The sequence below is a fragment of the Cervus canadensis genome, chromosome 4 (genome assembly GCF_019320065.1).
Source record: "Cervus canadensis isolate Bull #8, Minnesota chromosome 4, ASM1932006v1, whole genome shotgun sequence".
Lineage (NCBI taxonomy): Eukaryota > Metazoa > Chordata > Mammalia > Artiodactyla > Cervidae > Cervus > Cervus canadensis.
Window position 1 is genome coordinate 19,942,080 of NC_057389.1, and position 22,433 is coordinate 19,964,512.

The window sequence follows — 22,433 nt, forward strand, 5'->3', positions numbered from 1 at the left end:
TGTTTTATAAAAAGAAACACAAAGGAAAGGTGTCAAATCTGTATATCAACCTCTGTAACTTCACCAAAGTTACAGTTATCTTTCCTGGGTTATTGAAGCATTTTAGATACTTTCCATTCCTGGCTTTTATCCTCATGTAGTACTTTATAAAACTGAAGAAAATCAAATCAGACATCTCTTCTAAATTACTTAAAGTGAAACGTTAAGCCCCTACGGAAACTGGTGATGGCTTGCTGAAAATATGCTGCATTCAAAGGTTTGATGATGATGAAGACAAATTATATTAATGAAGCATATTACTAAAATGAGTGAATTGATATTTAAAAAGCTTTAAAAGAACATATCCTTATTCAAATTTTATAGCATAGACATATAGCTAAAAGCATGCATATTCATTTAAAAATCACTTTTTAGTTATCTAAACAAGTTAAATACTTCCGACCTTTTTTAAAGGAGAATAGCAATAAAACAAAATATGAACAGCCTTTCCAAATATATTTTAACTACCACAGTTTTTTTTACTTCTAATAGGCTTCTTAAAGTATCATAAATTAATTAATTTAGAGATTATCTTAATTTCAATTTGTTGTTGTTCAGTTGCTAAGTCATGTCTGACTCTGCGACCCCATGAACTGCAGCACGCCAGGCTTCTCTGTCCATCACTATCTCCCTGAGTTTCCTCAAACTCATGTCCATTGAGTCAGTGATGCCATCCAACCATCTCATCCTCTGTCACTCCTTTCTCCTCTTGCCCTCAACTTTTTAATTACTAATAAACAAAAAATTTTCATACTAAATTTGAGCACACATAACTTTAATACAATAAATTATTTGGGAATAGCAGAAAATATAAGAAAGCAAAAACATCAGAAAGACTTCTAAATAAAATTTCCCAAAACAATTCAATATTTAATGTATACATTTTAAAATGTTTCAATATGAAAAAAAATTGTAATTGTATCATGTTAGCAGGCCATGACTTGGAAGTTTTTTGAAACAGAAAGGAAGCGCTACTAGAATGTCCAAAGGTTAGGGTATAACTGAAAGAATGGGTACAATCAGCCATAACTGCCATACCATCCAAAACATTTATACTTGTATAACTCAGAGGAATAAAACACAGACACTATCATGAAACCCCAAAGTAGCTCTCTTGTATACCATGCAGAATTCCACAAGGGTTTATTACTAAAAGACATGGAGAGACCTTTGGCGTTAGTAAGCTGTTTCACCTAGAGTGTTGTCTGGCGACACAGATAAAAAGCTATATAGAGTCATGCATTTCAAGAAAACATAGTAATATTTAAAAATGAAAATTATGTAAGTTTGAAAAACTACTAAAGATGTAATAAAAATACAAATGGCAAAAAAAAAAAATGTAGATCAATGGAAACCCATGTTGAAGGGGAACCTGTAAATTTCATAATAAAAAATCACAGTTGTAAGATGGTACATAGAGATTTGGGAATAAATGCACCATGAAAGGTGAAACTAAAAATGAAATCTAAGGAGAAAGATATAAAATCTTCCTATGAATTTATTACATGTAAAAATACTCAGTCTAATACCACTTTTAAGACCACTTTTGAAAATTTAATGATACCATGCAAGTAACTTGCAAGAAAATATGACAAGAAACACAATTTGAAGCACAACACACACTCTTAAAAGGTAAATCAAGCATTCCTTAAACACATAATTGTCTAGACCTACTGAAAATCATATCAATAGTATAAATGATGTGAAGACTGTCTATTGATCAAAAAACTCTGCCTCTTTAAGACAGACTGCTAAGAATCAGACCCATTTGAAATGCTTCCTAGGAAAAATTACCAGAAAGCTACCTTCTACCTAGAGAAGGAGTCAAAGAATATAAGAAAAGGAAAAAATTAGAAATAGATGCTCAGTCTTCTAAATATAAGGGAAGGACAGAAGATAAGGCCTAGAGAGAGAAAGTCAAATTTTCAGATAACAAATGTCTCAACATACTGCTTCTAGTTTTTTCCCAGGATGAAGCCCTAGGGAGGGCCCTCCCCTACAGAAAAGTCTAACTCTTGGAAGATCATCTTGATATGAAATCGAAAGTCCAGTAAGAGTCAGTGATACATTTCAACTCTAAGCAGAAGATCTATTATATGCGCTCTTGGCCTAGCCTAACACAAATAAGAACTAGGCATAAAATTCATTTTAATAACCCAGAGTGTTTCATCTACTTGTTGCAAAACAAATCAGGGCTCTTTTCACAAAGATAAATATCAAGTACAATATGTATAACAATAATGGAAAACTAAAATATGGGAAACATATTTTAATAGATACATGTATAATGGTATACAGGTACCATCCAAATTGACTGTGCTCTACAATAGAAAATGATTTAAAACAATTACAGAAATACAAATAGTACGAAACACATTCTGTCAATAAGAACAGTTAAGACAGAAAGTTGAATGCTTCTAATATAGCAGTTTGATAAATATTTTTTTAAAGAATCACATCTCTTGTTCAAATATTTGCCCACAAAAGATATATGCTGTCTCTAAGAAAAGGAAAAATTTTAAATCTATTGAACATGACATAATGATTCTGATGCTGCAAAGCTGTGTGAAGTGAACCATCTAACACAGATTTATAAAGAGTGCATTTATACACAGCATGCGATAAAAACCTACTCTCCCATATTTCTCAATTCTGCCCATTACATTTGAAAGAAAGTAATATTTACCACTGGGCATCTATCCAATTGCCTTAGGACAAAAATGCAGAAGCAGGACTTTACAGAATTCCATATAATGTTAAACACGAGGGCCATCCCTCTCCATGAACTGAAAATGTATTCTAAAGCCAGAAGTTCAGCACAGTCCACATTTTAAAACTAATCACATAAATGAAACTCCAGCACTAGGTCAAAAGCAATGTTAACACTGTCAAAAGCACATATGGCATTTTTATAATTTCATTTCCTTAGCAGTTATCTTTGAAGAATCACCGTGAAGTTTTCATTTTTGTAAACTTCTACGTGATATATATGTCTCTATGCAATCTTGCAGTAACATAAAGAATTATAACACAAAATGCTGAATTCTTGAGGTTGAACATAATGCTTTTGAAAAAAGAAAATTAACTTAGACTCTAAGAAAAGGTTCAGGAGGAAAGGGAAAGAAAAGTAAACTAAAAAAATAGAAATTTCTTCCATTTTTTATTTAGAAAATGTAAGAAGTCTAGGGAGTACTAATAAATGAAAGCAATACATCTTTCTTCTTCCTGTAGCAAACTCATGCTCATAAATTGATATGATAAAGCAGCTATCTAACCAAGAACAGACATGGACCATGTGTTTTAAGGACCAATCATTTTTCCTGTTTGCATCCCCTGCAGATATTTAGCCGTTGGAAACTGCAGAGACCACAATCTGGCTTTCAGGTTAAGTTCAGTCAGGTGAAAGCGAACACAGGTGTCAGAATGTGCAGTTTCTCCAAGATGACTTGGAGCTCAGCACGAGAGCCTAAGTTTCTTCAGAGCCCCCAGCCCACCTCTACCACCACCATCCAGATTTCCTTAAGATGAACATCATGACACTAGCTCCTTTATAGTTCTAATCCCCCTAAAGTGATCCAGGACATCCAAATACTTTTGTACTCTTAGGGAAAAAACCCCATCATATTGCTGAAAATCATATACCTAGAGCAGCTCTTAAGTCCTCCAATAAATCTAATCCTTTCTGGTTACTGAATTTATTCCCTCCATGAAACTAACACTTTTATTCTCTTCTTCTACCTTACCTTCTTCTCTGTATTTCTTCAACAAAATAAAAAGTGAAGTGAAGTCGCTCAGTCGTGTCCGACTCTTTGCAACCCCATGGACTGTAGCCTACCAGGATCCTCAGTCCATGGAATTTTCCAGGCAAGAATACTGGAGTGGGTTGCCATTTCCTTCTCCAGGGGATCTTCCCAACCCAGGGATTGAACCCGGGTCTCCCGCATTGTAGGCAGACTCTTTACCGTCTGAGCTACCAGGGAAGCCAAAATAAAAACAAGTCCAAAATACTCTATGCTTTACTATCTACAATGTAAAAAGTCTAGGGAGTACTAACTAATGAATGCAATTCATCGTCCTATTTCCTGTACCAAACTCATGCTCACAGGTTGATATGATAAAGCAGATTTATTATATCTATTTTATCATATCAGATATGATACGATAATCACATCAGCTTTCTCCAGTTTTTCTCCTCTCCTTGCTCTCAGAGCCAATAAGCTGAATATCCCCTAAGGCCGCGTCTCAGCCCTAAAGCAGTGAAAGACAAGGGGCCTTTGTTTTGTTTTTCTTGATCTATCATACACTGACAGTTTTGTAAAGCAAACGAACGAAAAATGAGTAGGTAAGTTAAATGTCCAAAGGACACACATACAAAATATAAGCCCAAAGATATCACTTTCGGATTTCACAGCAAAACGAGATTATAAAAGTCTCTAGAAAAGATTATTTCCATTTTTGAATTTATCTTGTCACAAACCAGAAGCAAAAAAACACTTTGTGTGAAGACATCAACTTGAGGACCAGACTTTGAGGGGCTAACCACCCCCGGGGCGTCTACATCCCGTCTTTTATCCTCAGTAATTTGCTGTCCATCCCGAGTTCTCTAAAATTCCTCTGCAGTTACTACTGTTTCCTATAGCCCATTTGCGACTCTAATCTCACTGGTTGCCCAGGTTAGGACGGCAGAGACACAAGGCTTACTTTCTTCTGATAACTAATGACAACACACTCTTATTTTGGTCTCTCCCCACTCCTCTGGCAGAGCATTCTCTCCCCTCTCTCCTTTGCCTTCTGCCTTTCCTGGACCCTAGCCTGGTATTTCACATAGCTCCATCCTTGACAACTTGCCTTTCTTCCTCCAACCACCAAAATCTTAATAGTTTTCCTGATTCCAACTATTATCTCTAAAAACCCAATTCCTCTAACTCGAGATAAGAGTCAGCTTCTCTCATCCATTTCCTCCTCCCACATGGACACTGTTACTCAAATTCATTATTCTTTCAACTCAAATATTTACCCGACATTCCTGCATTGCCAAGTTCTACAGCAGACGTAAGTTCAAGCAAAACAAAGCTTTTCACAAGGTGCCCTGGAGCATACGCTTTGGATTCAGACAGCACTAGGTTTAAGCTCCACCATGAATAACTGTGCCAGGTAGTCCCTCTAACATTCAGTTTCCTTGTCTGAAAACCTGGTGTATATCATCATACCCACTTCATAGCCCTGTTGTTAAAATTAAGCGAAATAATAGATGTAAAATGTCTGGCAGGCAGAAAACACTCAATAAATGTTATTGTTCTTGTCATTATTATGAAGATTAACTTCTCCTGTGGTGACTTTTCACTCGTATTTTACTACAAATAATTTTTTTTGAGAGTTGATGATCTGTCTTTAGACTGGATTTATACTGAATTCGTTAGTCATTTTTACTCACTGTTGCTATGACAATATGAGATTCTAAACCATTAATAAGAGGGAAGAGTGAGGGAAAATGTCTCAGATATTTGCATTAAGTTGAATAAACTTGCAAGTTGGGAATATGTTAAGGTAAAAAACGATGTACTCTAAAATGCCCTCAGCTTCCAGCAGAGCCACAACACTCGCTATGGGATTCTGTCCAGTCACTTAATCCGTGTGTCAGTTTTCTCATCGTAAAAATCAAAGTCCAAATGCATGACCTATATCCTTTTCATTTCTCAAATCTTTGAGATACAATTATTTTTAAACACAAATTATAGTGAAACCCAATCTATAAATACCAGTTTTATCTCAAACAGACTTATTCAAAGACAAAAACATTGTCATGACGCTTTAAACAAACAAAAGCAGCTATAAATGTAAACCCTATAAATGATGTAAAATATTAAGTTTCAAAGAAATTACTGTTTTTTGCAGGAAAAGGGGATACTTTATAAATTTTCTAATTTGGCACTTAGTTCATAAATATACTGCCATACAAATATTAAATCCAGGCTAAAATAGTCACTGATTAGAAACTACTATTTGTTTGGAACAGTCAATATTTCACCATTTAATATCAATAGTTAACCCTTAGCACACATATGCTATGTGCCTAAAACTAGACTAAGCACTTAGCATTTAGAGCTAACTTAATCCTCACACAGAAACCTACGAAGGAAATAGCATTTCCCATTAGTTAACAGATGAGAAAGCTGAGCATCCCAGGTTTGACCCATTTCCTTAAAATCACACTAGTGGAAAGTGGCAAGCTAGAACACAATACCAATCTGTGAGGCTCCTGAATCGAGTTAAACAGTTAAACAGCCCTCTCCCAAATAAGCTCCATGTATATTAACAGACCCAGCTGTACAAAATAATCAAAGAATTTGTAAAAATGGGAAACTTTAAAAGACAAGACAAAAAATTACCTCCATGGAAAAGAGAGTGAATGTGCTCAACAATAAAAAGAACCCACCTTCGTGACCTATGACAGATCTGGAAGCAGTCTGAAAGCTAACAACGCCTGCCACATTGTCATTGGCCAAAATGTTCACTCTGATGGTGTCGGAACTGGGCAAAATTCTACTTCCACCTTCCGTGTACACCAAACTAACTACAATGATTTCATCATCCTCTGGCTCGGAGTCATCCAAAATGGTCAAAATAGCAACCTTTTTGGTTTCACCTGTAAAGAATTAATGGGATAAAACCTAAGTAAGAAAATCATCAATAGAGAACTCATAAAGGTCCAAAATAACTTCTTTCAAAAAATGTTAAGTTAAAATGTGTGGGTGCTCAGTCGCTCAGTCATGTCGGACTTTCTGCAACCTCACAGACCATAGCCTGCCAGACTCCTTCCTCTGTTCATGGCATTTCCCAGGCAAGAATACTGGAGTGGGTTGCCAATTTCTCCTCCAAGGACTCTTCCCCACCCAGGAATTGAACCCCGTGTCTCCTGCATCTCCTGCATTGCCAGGTAGATTCTTTACCACTGTGCCACCTGGAAAGTCCTTTAAGTAAAAATACAGTTCAATTATAACAGTTCATTATCATGAGCAATATTAGCATCACTCACTATAAGCAAATGTTGTGTTAGTCTGTATACCCTTTCACATAAAAAGCACTGTAAAATTTCATTAACATGGACAGACTGTGGAAAGGACATTTTGAATTTGGAAACTTAAAGGGTAGAATTATTTCAAGGAATCATGATTTTATTCCTGGTCTCTAGCCTAGAACCATGACCTAGCAAGGGAAAGAGACTCTGAAGCAACTACTGTTTAGAAACAGCTCCTTCTATAAGGGTGGATCTCATTCTCACCCTGGTGTTACTGTGAATGATTTTCAGATAATCAAGCCAAAACTTCCCTGAAAGACCAGGGACACTTAGGGAATACCGGAATGGGTTGCCATTTCCTATTCCAGGGGGTCGTCCCAACCCAGGGACTGGACCTGCCTCTCTTCTGTCTCCTGCATTGGCAGGCAGATTCCTTACCACTAGCATCACCTGGGAATCCCCATGACCCTGGTATGTTTTATCAATTCAGTGTTAAGACTGCTTCAGGAGAATATATATTACCTGAGAATACATGTCAACTACAAAGTATAGCCCATTTTGCATGATGCTAAAGTTACAACTCAAGGTAATACTAACTGTTGTAATGGTACTACATTACATGATAAATTCTTTACAGTTACCAAAGCCACTAAAACGTTTAATCTTAAATTTTCATCTTCACTCCCTCCTCAAATTTTCATTACTTTCCTTGAAATAGGGGAAAATGTTACCAATTGCTAACCTATGCACATACATACCTCCCACATCAAGTGTATCAGTATTCCATTGTTCCCAAAATCAATTACTAGGAAATAACCATTATAGAGGGCTTCCCTGATGGCTCAGCAGGTAATGAATCCATCTATAAGGCAGGAGACACCGGTTCGATTCCTGGGTCGGGAAGATATCCCCTGGAGAAGGAAATGGCAGCCCACTCCAGTATCCCTGCCTGGAAAATTCCATAGACGGAGGAGCCTGGCAGGCTGCAGGCTACAGCCTACAGGGTTGCAAAGAGTCAGACACGACTGAGTGACTAAGCACAAGCCCAACCATTATAGACAAGTTTTAAACTATCTTAAAAAGCTACTCTAAAATGTAATGCTTCTTAGATGTTTCAAAAGTATAATCTATATGCATCATAACCCTTAATTACTGTTTCCAAAAAAGTATATGCATTAAAGGATAAAATATGCAAGGAACTGCTCTAAGATAAGAAACTGCTAATAACATTTACTTCCTTCATTTTATTGTATAACCTGAAGCTTTTATGAGTATAATTTCTTTTCAATCAGAGAAAAAAAAACTATGTTAAAAAGCCATATAGGATTTTAAGTGCCCAAATCATGAGTTTAAAAATGATTTCAGTAAAGATATCTTTCTTTCACCCAAAGAAAACTATTTTAAATATACGAACGTTCAAAATTTTCAGACACTTGGTGATTCAATCAACCCTGGAAAAGAATTGGTTAATCTGCACTAATCCTAATTATTGTCCAAGTTCTCTATAATTTCACTGTTCATGAAAATTTAAAATAGTGATCCCATTCAAGTCTAAGACCAGTATTACAAGCTCATCTATCACTAGGTCACTATGCTTAATATAACATTAATAAAGTCACCCAATGAAGTGAAAATCACTCAGTCATGTCTGACTCTTTGCAATCCCATGGACTGTAGCCTGCCAGGCTCCTCTGTCCATGGAATGCTCCAGGCCAGAATACTGGAGTGGAGTGGGATCAAACCCAGGTCTCCTGCTTGCAGGCAGATTCTTTACAATCTGAGTCACCAGGGAAGCCCAAATTTATACTATTTAGCTGTTGCTGTTGTTTAGTTCTAAGTTGTATCCAACTCTCTGTGAGCCCATGAACTATAGCACAATAGGCCCGCCTATCGGGATTTCCCAGACAAGAATACTGAAGTGGGTTACCATTTCCTTCTCCAGGGGATCTTCCCGACCCAGGGACTGAACCTGTGTCTCCTGCATTGGCAGGCAGACTCTTTATCACTGAGCTATAGGGAAGCCCTTATACTATTTATACTTGTTATTTTCTTTGGAGGTTTATCCTGATTTGTCAGTGCATATGAAAAAGCTTCCCATTTCTTGGCTGTCAATACTTTTTACTCACATGTTTAATTGTGGATACATGGCTCATTCTTATAACTTCCTTTACAAAATGAAAACTTGCTTTAGATATGCTTCTACATTTCCTTAAAGGCTCTGCTATCACACATAAAAGGGATAAAAATCGTCCCATTCCCTGAAAATCTTCTCTTTTTATTCAACTAAAAAGATACACACATAGCGCCTCATCAGCCCTCTATATGTCAGGTCAACCATTAACAAGCCAAATACTACTTTTTTTGTTCACTTTTACATATTAGCAAGAATGTACATAGTAAGAATGCATAGGAACACTATCATAAAAATGGACTATAATGACTTTCCCAGGGGAACGGAAATCCATTGAGAACCATCACTCACCTTCAGCAAAAGTCAGAATGTCTCCAGCACCGACAAAATCTAAACCTTCAGTAGCTGTTCCACCAACGACACGCCATTCAACTGTCACCTGACCTAAGCTGCCCCCTGTCCTGTGGATCACCATCTCCACTGTGGTTTGAGGCTGCTCCTGAACTTCGACATATAAGCCATCTTCGGAGGTGTTGGGACTAATACTGTAGATCACAAACACTCCAAAGGCATCGCCATTTAATGCTATGACAACTGTAGAAGTGTTTGGCTGTCCTATGGTTGGCTGGTTTTTGAAACTGGCTGTGATGTTCATGAGATGAACTTCGAGGAGAGAAATCAGGAAACTCTCATCCATCTCTGGGAAATCGTCGGGAAGAATGGAAACGGTGAGATTTGCGAATTCGTCACCTTCCAGCATGATGGCCCACTGCCTTGTCACAGGCTCATAGTCACTACCAGCCACGGCCTGACCGCTAAAAAGAGATGCTACTCTGGTCACGTTTTTCTTGTAGGTCCAGAAGTCTGAGTTGTTAGCAGTGGGGCTGGTCCATGAAGTCATCCAAAAACACTGGGGGCCTTCAGAAGCACTGAGAAAGGAAAACGCTGAGCACGCCTGTTCTTTGAGGCACGAGGTGGCACAAGAATCCTGGGGTTCCCCCGTCGCAGAGACATTCACCCAAGTTCTCCAGAGTGGGTCAGGCACCCCTTGAATTGGCGATTCATAGTAGGACAGTAAGTCTTGACCCTCCTCAACTGCAAGAGCCACTACGTCAATATCAGAAGTACTGTAGAACAACAACAGCCGACCAAAGTGCCCTCCGCTAAAACGTGGAGTGACAAAAGACAGGTTAGGCATTCAGAGCAATCTGCGCATTGCAGCAGAGGACAGAACGCTGACTGTGGTTCCCCTTTTTTTAAATGGATAAAGTACTAGCACAGACACAACCATGTTTCTTAATTAGATTTCTGTGTCTCATTGAGTTTTCTCATGTAAGGAAGCCTGGTTCATTATCATTCAGATAATACTTATTTTTAACCCAGCAATGACAATATCTTGCAAGACACGCAAATCATATCCATTCCAGAATTTTCAAGCAGAGTGAGGAAATGAATCTTCACCACTAACTTTCGCCGAAACAAGGAATGACACCGACATGGGTACATTTCCTTAAAGAAATGTAAATGTAATTACTTGCCCCAAGGTTGCAAGACCACCTATTTTTTTATTTCTGAAGGAGCTCAGTGAACGGTATGCTCCCTCACAAAAGAAGGGCAGGAGAAAATCAGAACCTGAAAACCAACTACTTCATATGGCATCTGAATGATTTTCAATTTAGAAACCACTTGCTTTTTAAGTTCTAATTCAAACAAATCACCAATTAAAGCAATAAATGTCTGGGGCTAGAAAGCCAAATAATGCATAACCCATTTCACTAATAAAAGTTATGGGAAAAATAATGAGTATTCTATAGTGATAAGTGATAAGCATAATTTAATTAACAGATTATAATAACCTGTAAAATATTTTACATTATGTAAAAACTACCATAATTAAATTATTGGATTGTGCAAGAGTTCTTTTTCCACCACCCCACAAGTCCCAAACAGCCATCTCATATACCTTCTCCTGACAGTTATGTTAGCACAGGAACTTCTCTCCAGAGGCTCTTGAACACGAGAAACCGACTGAACAAAGGCTACTGTACCATAAGGATTATCATTGGCAGGAATAATAATATTTGCCACTCGATCTAACCCAATAGTACCTCCATCAGAGGCATCAGTTAGTTGCACTTGGATAACCTAAAAATACAGTGAAAACTTCCTTAACAGAATCCTGGTTCTGAAATTAGAATAAACATGATGCAAGAAAAAAAATCAAAGCTATCCATACAAGAACACAATATAGAGTAATACAAATGAACATAAAGAAACTCCTCTAGCACATTTACAAACCTAACATGTAACAGAACAGTCCTTCACTGACTTTAACACTAGAGCATGACTGCACATAAGAAATACAGGCTGTTTAAGTTCCTTAATATTCTGTTATACAATCGCATGAATCAATTTTAAGATGTCTCTTTATGTTTACCACTTCAATAAAGTACTTGTAATCCCTACACACTTTTTTACTAAGGGAGAATACTGCATATGTGTTTCATGAATAGTTCATTTATTATGCTTTATTTCCCACATTCTCGTAAGTGGAAATTCTCTGATAAAATTTGAAACAAAAATATATCATGATGTCACCTAAATTTAGAGGAAAGAGAAATGTTTTATATGTATTAACTAATAACTAATATTTAAGAAGTGAGTAATGGCACAATTAGCACTCAACTGAAATTTTATGGACTTCCCTTCTACAAAAATTTGACACTATTAAAGAATAAATGCTGTTAAATCTAATTTTATGAGCTCTAGGTTTTAATAATACTTGAATTTCATAAAATAAAATTATCTTCAGCCAATATATGTCAGTGATGAATCAACTTCCCCACTGAGACGCTATCTTTATTTGCCACCGCATTTCTTTATCATGAAAAATAAGTATCAGGCAAATAAACCTCACAAGGAATTTGTCACAGAGTAAATCCTAAAGAATAAATGAATGAGCAGAAAATCAAAATCCACATATAATTAAGATTGATTGGCTCACACTCAAGCCAAGAGAGATTATGAATACAAACAAATTAAGTTTATGTGAAACAACACAGCAAACTTTCTGCCAGGTTATATATGTTTAATCACTTATCCAAAATGTAGAAAAATATAATTGTACGAAAAAATAATCTTATACTAGTAAACTAGTATGTGAACAAGAATCAGACCTATTTCTAAAATATTCTTGTTTTTGTTTTCTGTAAGGATCACTTTCACACTACCAAATTTTGAACATTCTGCAGAAATAACTTATTGGACACCTCTATAAACGTCACAATAACAGGCATCTGTTCTAGTCACTATAAGACAAGATACGGTTTACAGTGTCATTCTAGACTAGCCATTCCTCTCACCTCTTCAATCTCCGGAACGTCGTCAGCCAGGACCTCTAACAACAAGGTTTGAATGGTTTCCCCAGGGGCAAAGGTCACATTACCTGAGACAACTCGCAGGTCGCCAGTAGCAAGCTGTCCATTAATAGTGGCAACCCACTGAACAGTAACATTGCCGAGTGTCCCAGAATTTCGAATTATTGGCAGGTTTACCTTCACTGAGTTAAACTCAGGTTCCTCTACAGTAAGTTTAGTAATCTGAAAACCTAAAGGGCAAAGCAGAGATAAAGTCAAATACAACGTGAAACTAAGTCAACATAGAGTGAACCAACTGCCACCTTATCGTCAATTCCTTCTTTCCCCTCAAGCAACCTAAGAGGCTAAACTCCACAAAATCAGAGACACATGCTATGATACAAATTGCTCAGGCCTGCCAAAATTTCCAAATTATTTTTCATTATGATAGAACCAGAAATCATAAACTCAGATGCCCACAGGGGTCAGACGTGTATCAGTCATGAGTGAAGCTGATCCCATGACTTCTGGGGTGAATGGCATGGGACAAGCCTGGCAGTTGGCATTTTGCTCCGAAGACTGATGCTATGCAAAAAGGGGGGCTTGATGTCACCATAATTTTTTACTATAAAGCAAGCCCAGAAATTCAGATTCTTGTAAAAATTTCTGTGAATCAGTTCTTTTAACAATTGGTCTAAGATTCACAAAATACATCCAGGAGCCAGACCTGACCTAAACGCCTAAAAGTGTATGATCTCTAGGTTTATGCTAAGAGGTTGATTTCTAACCACAGGTGGTGAACGTACATAGATGTCCTTATATATCAGTAATAGCAGGTTAAAAGGAAACAAGATTAAATCAATTTTGAGGCTCTAAAAATAAAGAAATGTATGAATCTATACAAGTAAGTAAGAGACATGGACTAGTCTCATTACCAAATAATCCATAGGGATCATCAGAGGCCTCAATAATAATGATCGCCTCTGTTAACGCCCCGAGTTTCGCCCCTCCTGTTGTTTCATTCAGCAGTTGCACAAGAAAAGACTCTTCCAGCTCAGGGTAGATGTCATTAATGATATATATTGGCACAGCTTTACTGGTTTCCCCTTCTAGTAAGACCACATCCGATGAAGCTATACTATAATCTTCACCTACAAAGACAAAAAGAAAAATGCTTAGACTTCTTCTAGGACATGATAATAAACTCCCCATATACTAGGGAAATACTATGACATATCACAATTCATGGACACACTTCGCAAGATGTTTCTGAGGTCAGTGATTGCATTTATTTTAAACAGAAGATTTCACCTCTCTTGCAAGAAAAAAATGGGTTTGATACAACACAATAATGAAAAACCATTCTGACTATTCAAGTTCATGTCTTCATTTTTAGAAATACATATACATAGTGTTCTACTTGCCATATACACATATAGACAATACAAATATACACAGACATATAGATTATGGATATGCACATGAACATAAAGAATCATTCACTACCACAAGATGGCCCCTTATTTACAAAAGTAAAAAAATATGTATGGTACTTTCAAAACAAATAACAAGAATTCTGATCTCACTGGGGAGACGAATCACACTGCTGCACAGAGATGGGCATGTCAATATCATCAATCTTACAGCTGGAAAACATGAATTTTTCTACAGAGTTGGATTAAAAGCTACTAATGTATACCCCTATATGGATCACAGACTTGTCATGGTGAAGGGGTTTGGGTAATGCAATGAAGCTATGAGCCATGCTGTTTAGGGCCACCCAAGACAGACGTGTCATAGCAAAGAGTTCTCACAAAATGTCCACTGGAGAAGAAAATGGCAAATTATTCTAGTACTCTTGTCTCGAAAACCCCATGGACAGTATGAAAAGGAAAAAAGATATGACACCAGAAGATGAACCCCAGAGGTCAGAAGCTATCCTATAAGCTCCTGGGGAAGAGACAAGGACAATTACTAATAGCTCCAATAAGAATGAAGTGGCTGGGCCAAAGCAGGAACTTCTTTCTTGACACTTAGCTGTGGATGTATCTGATGGTAAAAGTAAAGTCTGAGGCTCTAAAGAACAATATTGCATAGGAACATGGAAAGTTAGGTCCATGAACCAAGGTAAATCAGATATAGTCAAGCAGGAGATGGCAAGATTGAATATTAACAATTTAGGAATCAGTTAACTAAAATGGATGGGAATGGGTGAATTTAATTCAGATGACTATTATAACTACTACTGTGGGCAAAAAAACACTTAGAAGAAATGAAGTAGCCCTCGTAATCAGCAAAATAGTCCAAAATGCAGTACTTGGGTACAATCTCAAAAATGAAAGAATGATCTCAGTTTGTTTCCAACAAAAACCATTCAATATCACGGTAACCAAGTCTCTGCCCCAACCACTGATGTCAAAGAAGCCAAAGGTGAATGGTTCTATGAAGACCTACACCACCTACTAGAACTCACACCAAAAAAGATGTCCTTTTCATCATAGGGGATTGAAATGTAAAAGTAGGAAATCAAGAGACACCCAGAGTAAGAGGCAAGTTTGGCCTTGGAGTACAAAATGAAGCCGGGCAAACACTAACAGAGTTTTCTCAAGGGAACATGCTGGTCATAGCAAACATCTTTTTCCAAAAACAAAAGAGATGAATTTACACATAAACATCACCAGATGGTCAATATGAAATCAGACTGACTATATTCTTTGACAAAGATGGAGAAGCTCTATCCAGTCAGCAAAGACAAGACCTGGAGCTAATTGTGGCTCAGATTATGAGCTCCTCATTGCAAAATTCAGGCTTAAGAAGAAAGTAGGGAAAACCACTAGACTAGTCAGGTATGACCTAAATCATATTCCTTATGATTATACCATGGAAGTGACAAACAGATTCAAGGGATTAGATCTGGTAGACGGAGTGCCTGAAGTACTATGAACAGAGGTTCAAAACATAATATAGGAGGTGATGGCCAAAGCCCAAAAAAAGAGAAATGCAAGAAGCCAAAGTGGTTGTGTGAGGAGGCTTTACAAATAACTGAGAAAAGAAAAGAAGTGAAAGGTAAGGGAGAAAGGAAAAGATACACCCAACTGAATGCAGAGTTCCAGAGAATAGCAAGGAGAGATAGGAAGATCATCTTAAACAAACAGTGCAAAGAAGTAGAGGAAAACAATAAAATGGGAAAGTCTAGAGATCTTTTCAAGAAAATTGGCGATATCAAGGGAACATTTCATGCAAGGATGGACACAATAAAGGACTGAAACAGTAAGGACCTAACAGAAGCAAATGAGATTAAGAAGAGGTGGCAAAAATACAAAAAAGAACTACAGAAAAAAAGGTCTTAGTGACCCAGATAGCAGGATGATGTGGTCACTCACCTACAGCTGGATATCCTGGAGTGTGTAGTCAAGAGGGCCTTAGCAAGAATCACTGTGAACAAAGCCAGTGGATGTGACAGAATTCCAGCTGAGCTATTTCAAATCCTAAAAGATGATGCTGTGAAAGAGCTGCACTGAATATGGCAGCAAATTTAGAAAACAGCAGTGGTCACAGGACTGGAAAAGATCTACTTTTCATTCCAAACCAAAAAAAGAGCAAAGCTAAAGAACATTCAGACTACCATACAATTGCCCTCATTTCACATGCTAGCAAGGTAATGCTCACAATCCTCCAAACTAGGCTTCAGCAGTTCATGAACCAAAAACTTCCAGATGTAAAAGCTGAGTTTCAAAGAGGCAGAGAAAATAGAGATCAAATTGCCAACATCCATTGGATCACAGAAAAAGCAAAGAAAGTCCAGAAAAACATCTACTTCTGCTTCATTGACTACAGTAAAGCCACTGACTGTGTGGATCACAACAAACTATGGAAAATTCTTCAAGAGATGGGAATATCAGACCACCTTACCTGCCTCCTGAGAAATCTGTATGTGGGTCAAGAAGCAACAGTTAGAACGGAACAGGAAAAATGGACTGGTTCAAAACTGGGAAAGGAGTATGACAAGGCTGTATGTTGTCATACTTCTTATTTAAATTATAAGCAGAGTACATCATGCAAAATACCAGGCTGGATGAATCACAAGCTGGAATCAAGACAACCTCAGAAATACAGATGATACCACTTTAATGGCAGAAAGTGAAGAGGAACTAAAGAGTCTCTTGATGAGGGTCAAAGAATAGAATGAAAAGGTTGGTTTAAAACTCAACATTCAAAAAACTAAGATCATGACATCTGGTCCCATCACTTCATGGCAAATAGATGGGCAAACAATGCAAACAGTGACAGACTTCATTTTCTTGGGCTCAAAAATCACAGCGGACAGTGACTGCAGCCATGAAATTAAAAAACGCTTGTGTCTTAGAAGGTATGAAAACAAACCTAGGCAGTATATTAAAAACTAGAGACATCACTTTGCCAACAAAAGTCCATATAGTCAAATCTATGGTTTATCCAGTAGTCATGTATGGATATGAGAGTTGGACCATAAAGAAGGCTGAGCACGCAAGAATTGACGCTTTTGAACTGTGATATTGGAGAAGACTCTTCAGTGTCCCTTGGACTGCAAGGAGATCCAACCAGTCCATTCTAAAGGAAATCAGTCCTGAATATTCATTGGAAGGACTGATGTTGCAGCTGACACTCCAATACTTTGGCCACCTGATGCGAAGAGTTGACTCATTAAAAAGGACCCTAATGCTGAAGAAGATTAAATGCAAGAGGAGAAGGGGGTGACAGAGGATGAGATGGTTGGATGGCATCAGTGACTCAATGGACATGAATTGAACAAACTCCTGGAGATAATAAAGGACAGGGAAACCTGGCGTGCTGCAGTCCATGGGGTCACAAAGGGTCAGGCACGACTTAGCGACTGAACATCAACACCACCAGGAGATGTGGAGGACAGAGGAGCCTGGCATGCTACAGTTCTTGGGGGTCACAAAGAGTCAGACATGACTGAACAACAACAAAAGCATATCACTCAGGGTGGCTTTGTTTCTGGTCAAACAGCAAATGAGGAAAAGAGAGAGGGAGAGATGCAGGTTCAGTTCCTGGGGTCAGGAAGATCCCCTAGAGAAGGGCATGGCAGCCCACTCCAGTATTCTTGCCTGGAGAATCCCATGGAGAGACAGGAGTCTGGCAGGCTACAGTCTATCAGGGTCGCAAAGACTTGGACATGACTGAAGTGACTTAGCTTGCATGCACTTATGGAGTTTATAAGCCAATTTCCTAGAATACAGTCGATCCTCACAATCTGTCAAAGTGTAAAGCCCTCTGTATATAGGCATTCCTTTGGGCTACACTCCCCCCATACACATACACACTCTCACACACACACACACACACACACACACACACACATCATTCACACACACAGCAGGGACTAAGTAAGCCTGCTTCATTTTCTTCTCAAGCAAGTGTCACATCCAAATGATTTATTTCAAAATATCAATTGGGTTATCCTACACCTTCACACTCATGACCTTTGAATGCACACTAAAAAGGTTCTAACTGAATAGCTCTTGGGCAAAACTCCCTAAGAGGCCATAACTGAACTAGGAAAGAAGACTGTCTCCTAATGTTTGCATTTGGCAATAAAATCCTTCTGCTTATACATAAAATAGTTAATGCTAATAACTGTCTCTACCATGTTCTTCATAAATAAACAATAGAATAAATGAGTTGAGAGACATAACTGTTGCCAATACTGCAATTATACAGCTGCACATTTTATCCTGCATTCCTCATTATTATTCACACATGAATCCCTTCCAAAAACCTTAAAAGTACACAGGGAGAAAGTCTAACGATGCTTTCCTTGGTTTACTTTTCATTGGTTTGTGCATATTAACCTTTTAAATTCATATACAATTTGCCAACAGTTTTCACAAATTCTGCAAAATCAATGTCATGAATACACAATAAAACATCTAGTCTTTTTACATAATAAAAAGATGCAAGGGTATTATTGCTTTCTGGTTGATTTTTCTCACTACATCTTTGCGTGGCTTTGTTAATCAAGGATACAATTTCCCTCTAAAACACTTCACTGCTCCTTAGATGTCTTTTCTCACCGGCTACTGCAGTTATTGGCACGGCTTTAAATTTCACAGAAACATCTGCAAATGCTCCTCCTGTCCTTGTCACATTGATAATGGGTCCAACATGATTTTCTGCTACTCGAACAACTGGTGCTGAGAGCTGAAGAGTTCCAAAGGCATCATCATTGGCAATGATAATTAACTGAGCAATAGCTTCTACCTTAGGCCCCAGGCGTGGAGAGTTTGGAACTGAAAGACAGAAGAAAAACTAATATATCAAAATTCTAAGAACTCGTCAGAAGTCATCAAGAAGCCTCAGCCAATATATAGGATGGATAAACAACAGAGTCCTACTGTATAACAGAGAGAACTATGATCAATATCCTGTAATAAACCAGAATGGAAAAGAATATGAAAAAGAATGTATGTGTGGTGTATGTGTGTATATATATATGTGTGTGTATATATATATATATATATCACTTTGCTATACAGCAGTAATAAATAGAACATGTAAATCCACTATACTTCAATAAAAAGAATTTTTTTAAATGAAGTCGCAGCAAGATCCATGAGCCAAATGGGATTATCATTTTGTGTTTTCTACTATTTATATCCAAAATATTTATCGATTACTATGTACCACCATGCATTTAGATGTTGGGGATACAAAAATGAACACAAAAGTTCCTACTTTCCTGTAACTTCTAGGGTGATTTTTACTATAGCAAAGGAATAATTACCCTACAAGGATTATTTTAATAAGTATTAGAAATTTCTCAAAAGAAAAAATGATTAGAGGATAATTAATCATCACTTCACAAAATATTACAACAGATAACGATGAAACTTACAGAATTATGCTCTTCCAATTAGTTACCAGCATGCTATAAATTTTTTTAAAGCCACTACAGTTACAAAATTGAGCAGGAAAGTCATTTAGTTCCTTGTCCTCAAAGAGGAGCTGAATATCATCACACTCCAATTCAATTACTACCTCTCTTCGAGCTTAACTGTCCTTCCCCACAAACTTATTCTCCCTGCACCATCTCAATTAATAGTCATGCAATTACAGAGTCAGCTTCAACACTATCTCAAAGCTGGTATAAAAAGAGTGTGCTTACTTATGCTTTTCCTGCTCTACTTCTAAGCCTACCTTTAAGACTCTCGTCTCCCTTGCCACTGATTTTAGGGAGAACAAAACTACCTTTGAAGGCATTTAAGACCCCCCAAAAACTCTCCCTGACTTACTTCCTAGATGCAATTCTGACTTAACATCCTTGCCAAAACAATTTTTATGAACACAAAAGAAGCATCAGCAAGCTCACATTACAAGTAAACAATTTTGAGTTCATATTTAGAACACCTCCAACAATGGTGGTATTTGAAAGCATGTGACAATGTATAAAATTTTTCAGACAATGTATTTTCAGACAATGTAATCTAAAACAAGTAAGGACACCATTTAATTTCAATGATACAGTCCCAGATCACACTAAATTATACAGTTAAAATCCCAAACTGTAAATTGATATAATTAAATATAATATAAATACATTGGGCAAAAATAGCAGTAATCCAGAGTTGCAGCAGCAGATGACATTTGAGGAGTGTGCACTATTTGACAGGCATTGTTCCAATCACTTTCCTTGCATCCAGTAATTTAATTCCCATACCATCTCTACGTGGTGGGTAACACTGTCCATGTCTTATGGATAAGGAATCAGAGGTGCAAAAAGGATGAGGTAGTCAGCTAAGGCATTAGACTAGAACCTGCTGGACACATTTTAGAGACATCATGTAAGGGTTTGTCCAAGCTTCAGCTCCTTATCTGCAATTCCTCAGCAAACCAGGTAGATAACCTTCCTCCATTCACAGCTGCTCATCTTGCCCTCTGCCAGTTCATCCCCACTCCTCTCACACTGCCTCCTGAAAGTGTGTGATTCCACTCAGAGCAGAGGACAGAGATCTTATCAGGTCCCGCACTGATTCTACCTATTAAAATTGAGACCATATCACATAGATTTGCACTGAATTATTCTTTTTCTTCATTTTTAATGACATTTTCTGTCTCCTTTCTAACGCACTCAATTGTTCTTTAGCTGTTTCACTTCACAGCTTATGCTGAGTCTGAATTTCCCCAAGTATGCTGCATGGTTCCAGGAACATATCCAGCATAAACAAACACACGTTGACTGTTTCTCCCAACCCATAGCACAGTGATATCCTGCATATAGCACTTTATTAATAACTGTTCACATTTATTGAATGCTTACTATATGCCAGAACCTATATTCATTTTCGCATGTATTATCATATTTAATCTCCATAATAAGTCTATACTATGGATAAGGAAACTTGGGCTTTAAAAGTTTATGGGCAGCAATTTATTACAATACACTTGGACCTAAGTTATCTGACACCAGCACCCACAGCCCCTAACTAGCCACTGCTACATGCCATCCTTCTCCCCGGTTTTACTCCTATCTCACTTAATAAACTGCAGTTCCTTGAAAAGTGGGCTATACCATAAAATTCTTGTGGTCAGTCATTCAGTCATATCCAACTCTTTGTGATCCCAGAGACTGTAACCCACCAGGCTCCTCTGTCCATGGAATTTTTCATGCAAGAATATTGGAGTGGGTTGCCATTTCCTCCTCCAGGGGATCTTCCTGACCCAGGGCATCTCCTGGGTCTCCTGCATTGGCAGGTGGATTCTTCACCACTGCACCACCTGGAAAGCCCCTTTATAATTCTTACTAAGACTACTTGCTGAGTTTTATTTTGATGTATTGCTATGGTAACTGATGCTAAACCATGCTAAGAAAACAAGGGATAGGTTACCGTGTGGGAATTTTAACCATGACTGTAACCTAAAAATTTAATGATAGCAGTTACCCTAAAAAAGTAAATTTCCTTTTACAACCGTGGACTACAACTACAATGTGGGCAAGAATGGTGCTCACTACACAATGTGTCAGTAAAGTGACAAAATATACTTGTAAGAAACCTTAATCTATATGGTAGAACGCAGTCAACATGTAGATCTTAACTCTTTCGACTATTTAATTCCAATTTTAAGATAGTTTTATTATATTTTAAAAGATATCTACTTAATACCATATTTACAAATGTTATCCTAAAACTGACATTAAATTGATATTAAATTAATATCACCAATCATCCTTCCTTTTCTTACTGTCTTATTCCGGGAAATCTAGATTCTTTATATAAATACCCCTATCTAAAGTTATAGGTCTTCAGAGAGAGATGTGACTAACGAACAAGCTACAGTGAGCCCCCAGCTCAGGCCGGCTCTCTGCTAGCAGCCCCCCACTCCCTACAAAGCTACTGAGCCACGACCCCAGGGGGAGAGGCTGCTCTGTCCAAACAGAAGCTGTGGAACCAGATCCTCTGGCCAACACAGGTCATCACTCACTCCTCATTCCTCATTCTTATCCCCAACCAGGGCCTTCATCTCAACTCTCAGGATGACCCCCAAATTTCCAGGTCTTCTCACTATTACACAGCCCTTTCCTCCTGCAATGGCCAGATCCACCATCTCTTTGTATTGCTTCCCACCGATACAAAGAGACTGTTGGTTAAGGAACCATCCAGGGTGGATCAAGGTGAAAGAGACTCAGGATCTTACTGTCCTTGGAACCCCCAGATTGATTTCAGAAGGCTTCAGAAGCTACAACATCCAGTACAATAGTATTAGAGGTCAGTCATACCAGATTCCATAAACAGTTCTAAAAATTTAGTCTGGGACTATAACAGAGTTTTAAAACACAACAGCACAGTTTCACATCCCACTTTCATTTGCCTTATAAACTTTTTAAAGA

The 22,433-nt window shown here is 37.7% G+C and overlaps 1 protein-coding gene across 1 annotated transcript in view; it reads right to left on the reverse strand.

Annotated features, from left to right (window-relative positions):
* ADGRV1 (adhesion G protein-coupled receptor V1) overlaps positions 1 to 22,433 on the reverse strand; it is a 541,109-nt gene that overhangs the window by 413,643 nt on the left and 105,033 nt on the right. The window contains exons 29-34 of the mRNA XM_043464669.1: positions 18,622 to 18,837; positions 13,480 to 13,695; positions 12,551 to 12,795; positions 11,152 to 11,333; positions 9,540 to 10,351; positions 6,476 to 6,685 (exon numbers count right to left, since the gene is read on the reverse strand). Coding sequence (XP_043320604.1) covers positions 6,476 to 6,685; positions 9,540 to 10,351; positions 11,152 to 11,333; positions 12,551 to 12,795; positions 13,480 to 13,695; positions 18,622 to 18,837 — 1,881 coding nt within the window. The remainder of the gene's footprint in view (positions 1 to 6,475; positions 6,686 to 9,539; positions 10,352 to 11,151; positions 11,334 to 12,550; positions 12,796 to 13,479; positions 13,696 to 18,621; positions 18,838 to 22,433) is intronic.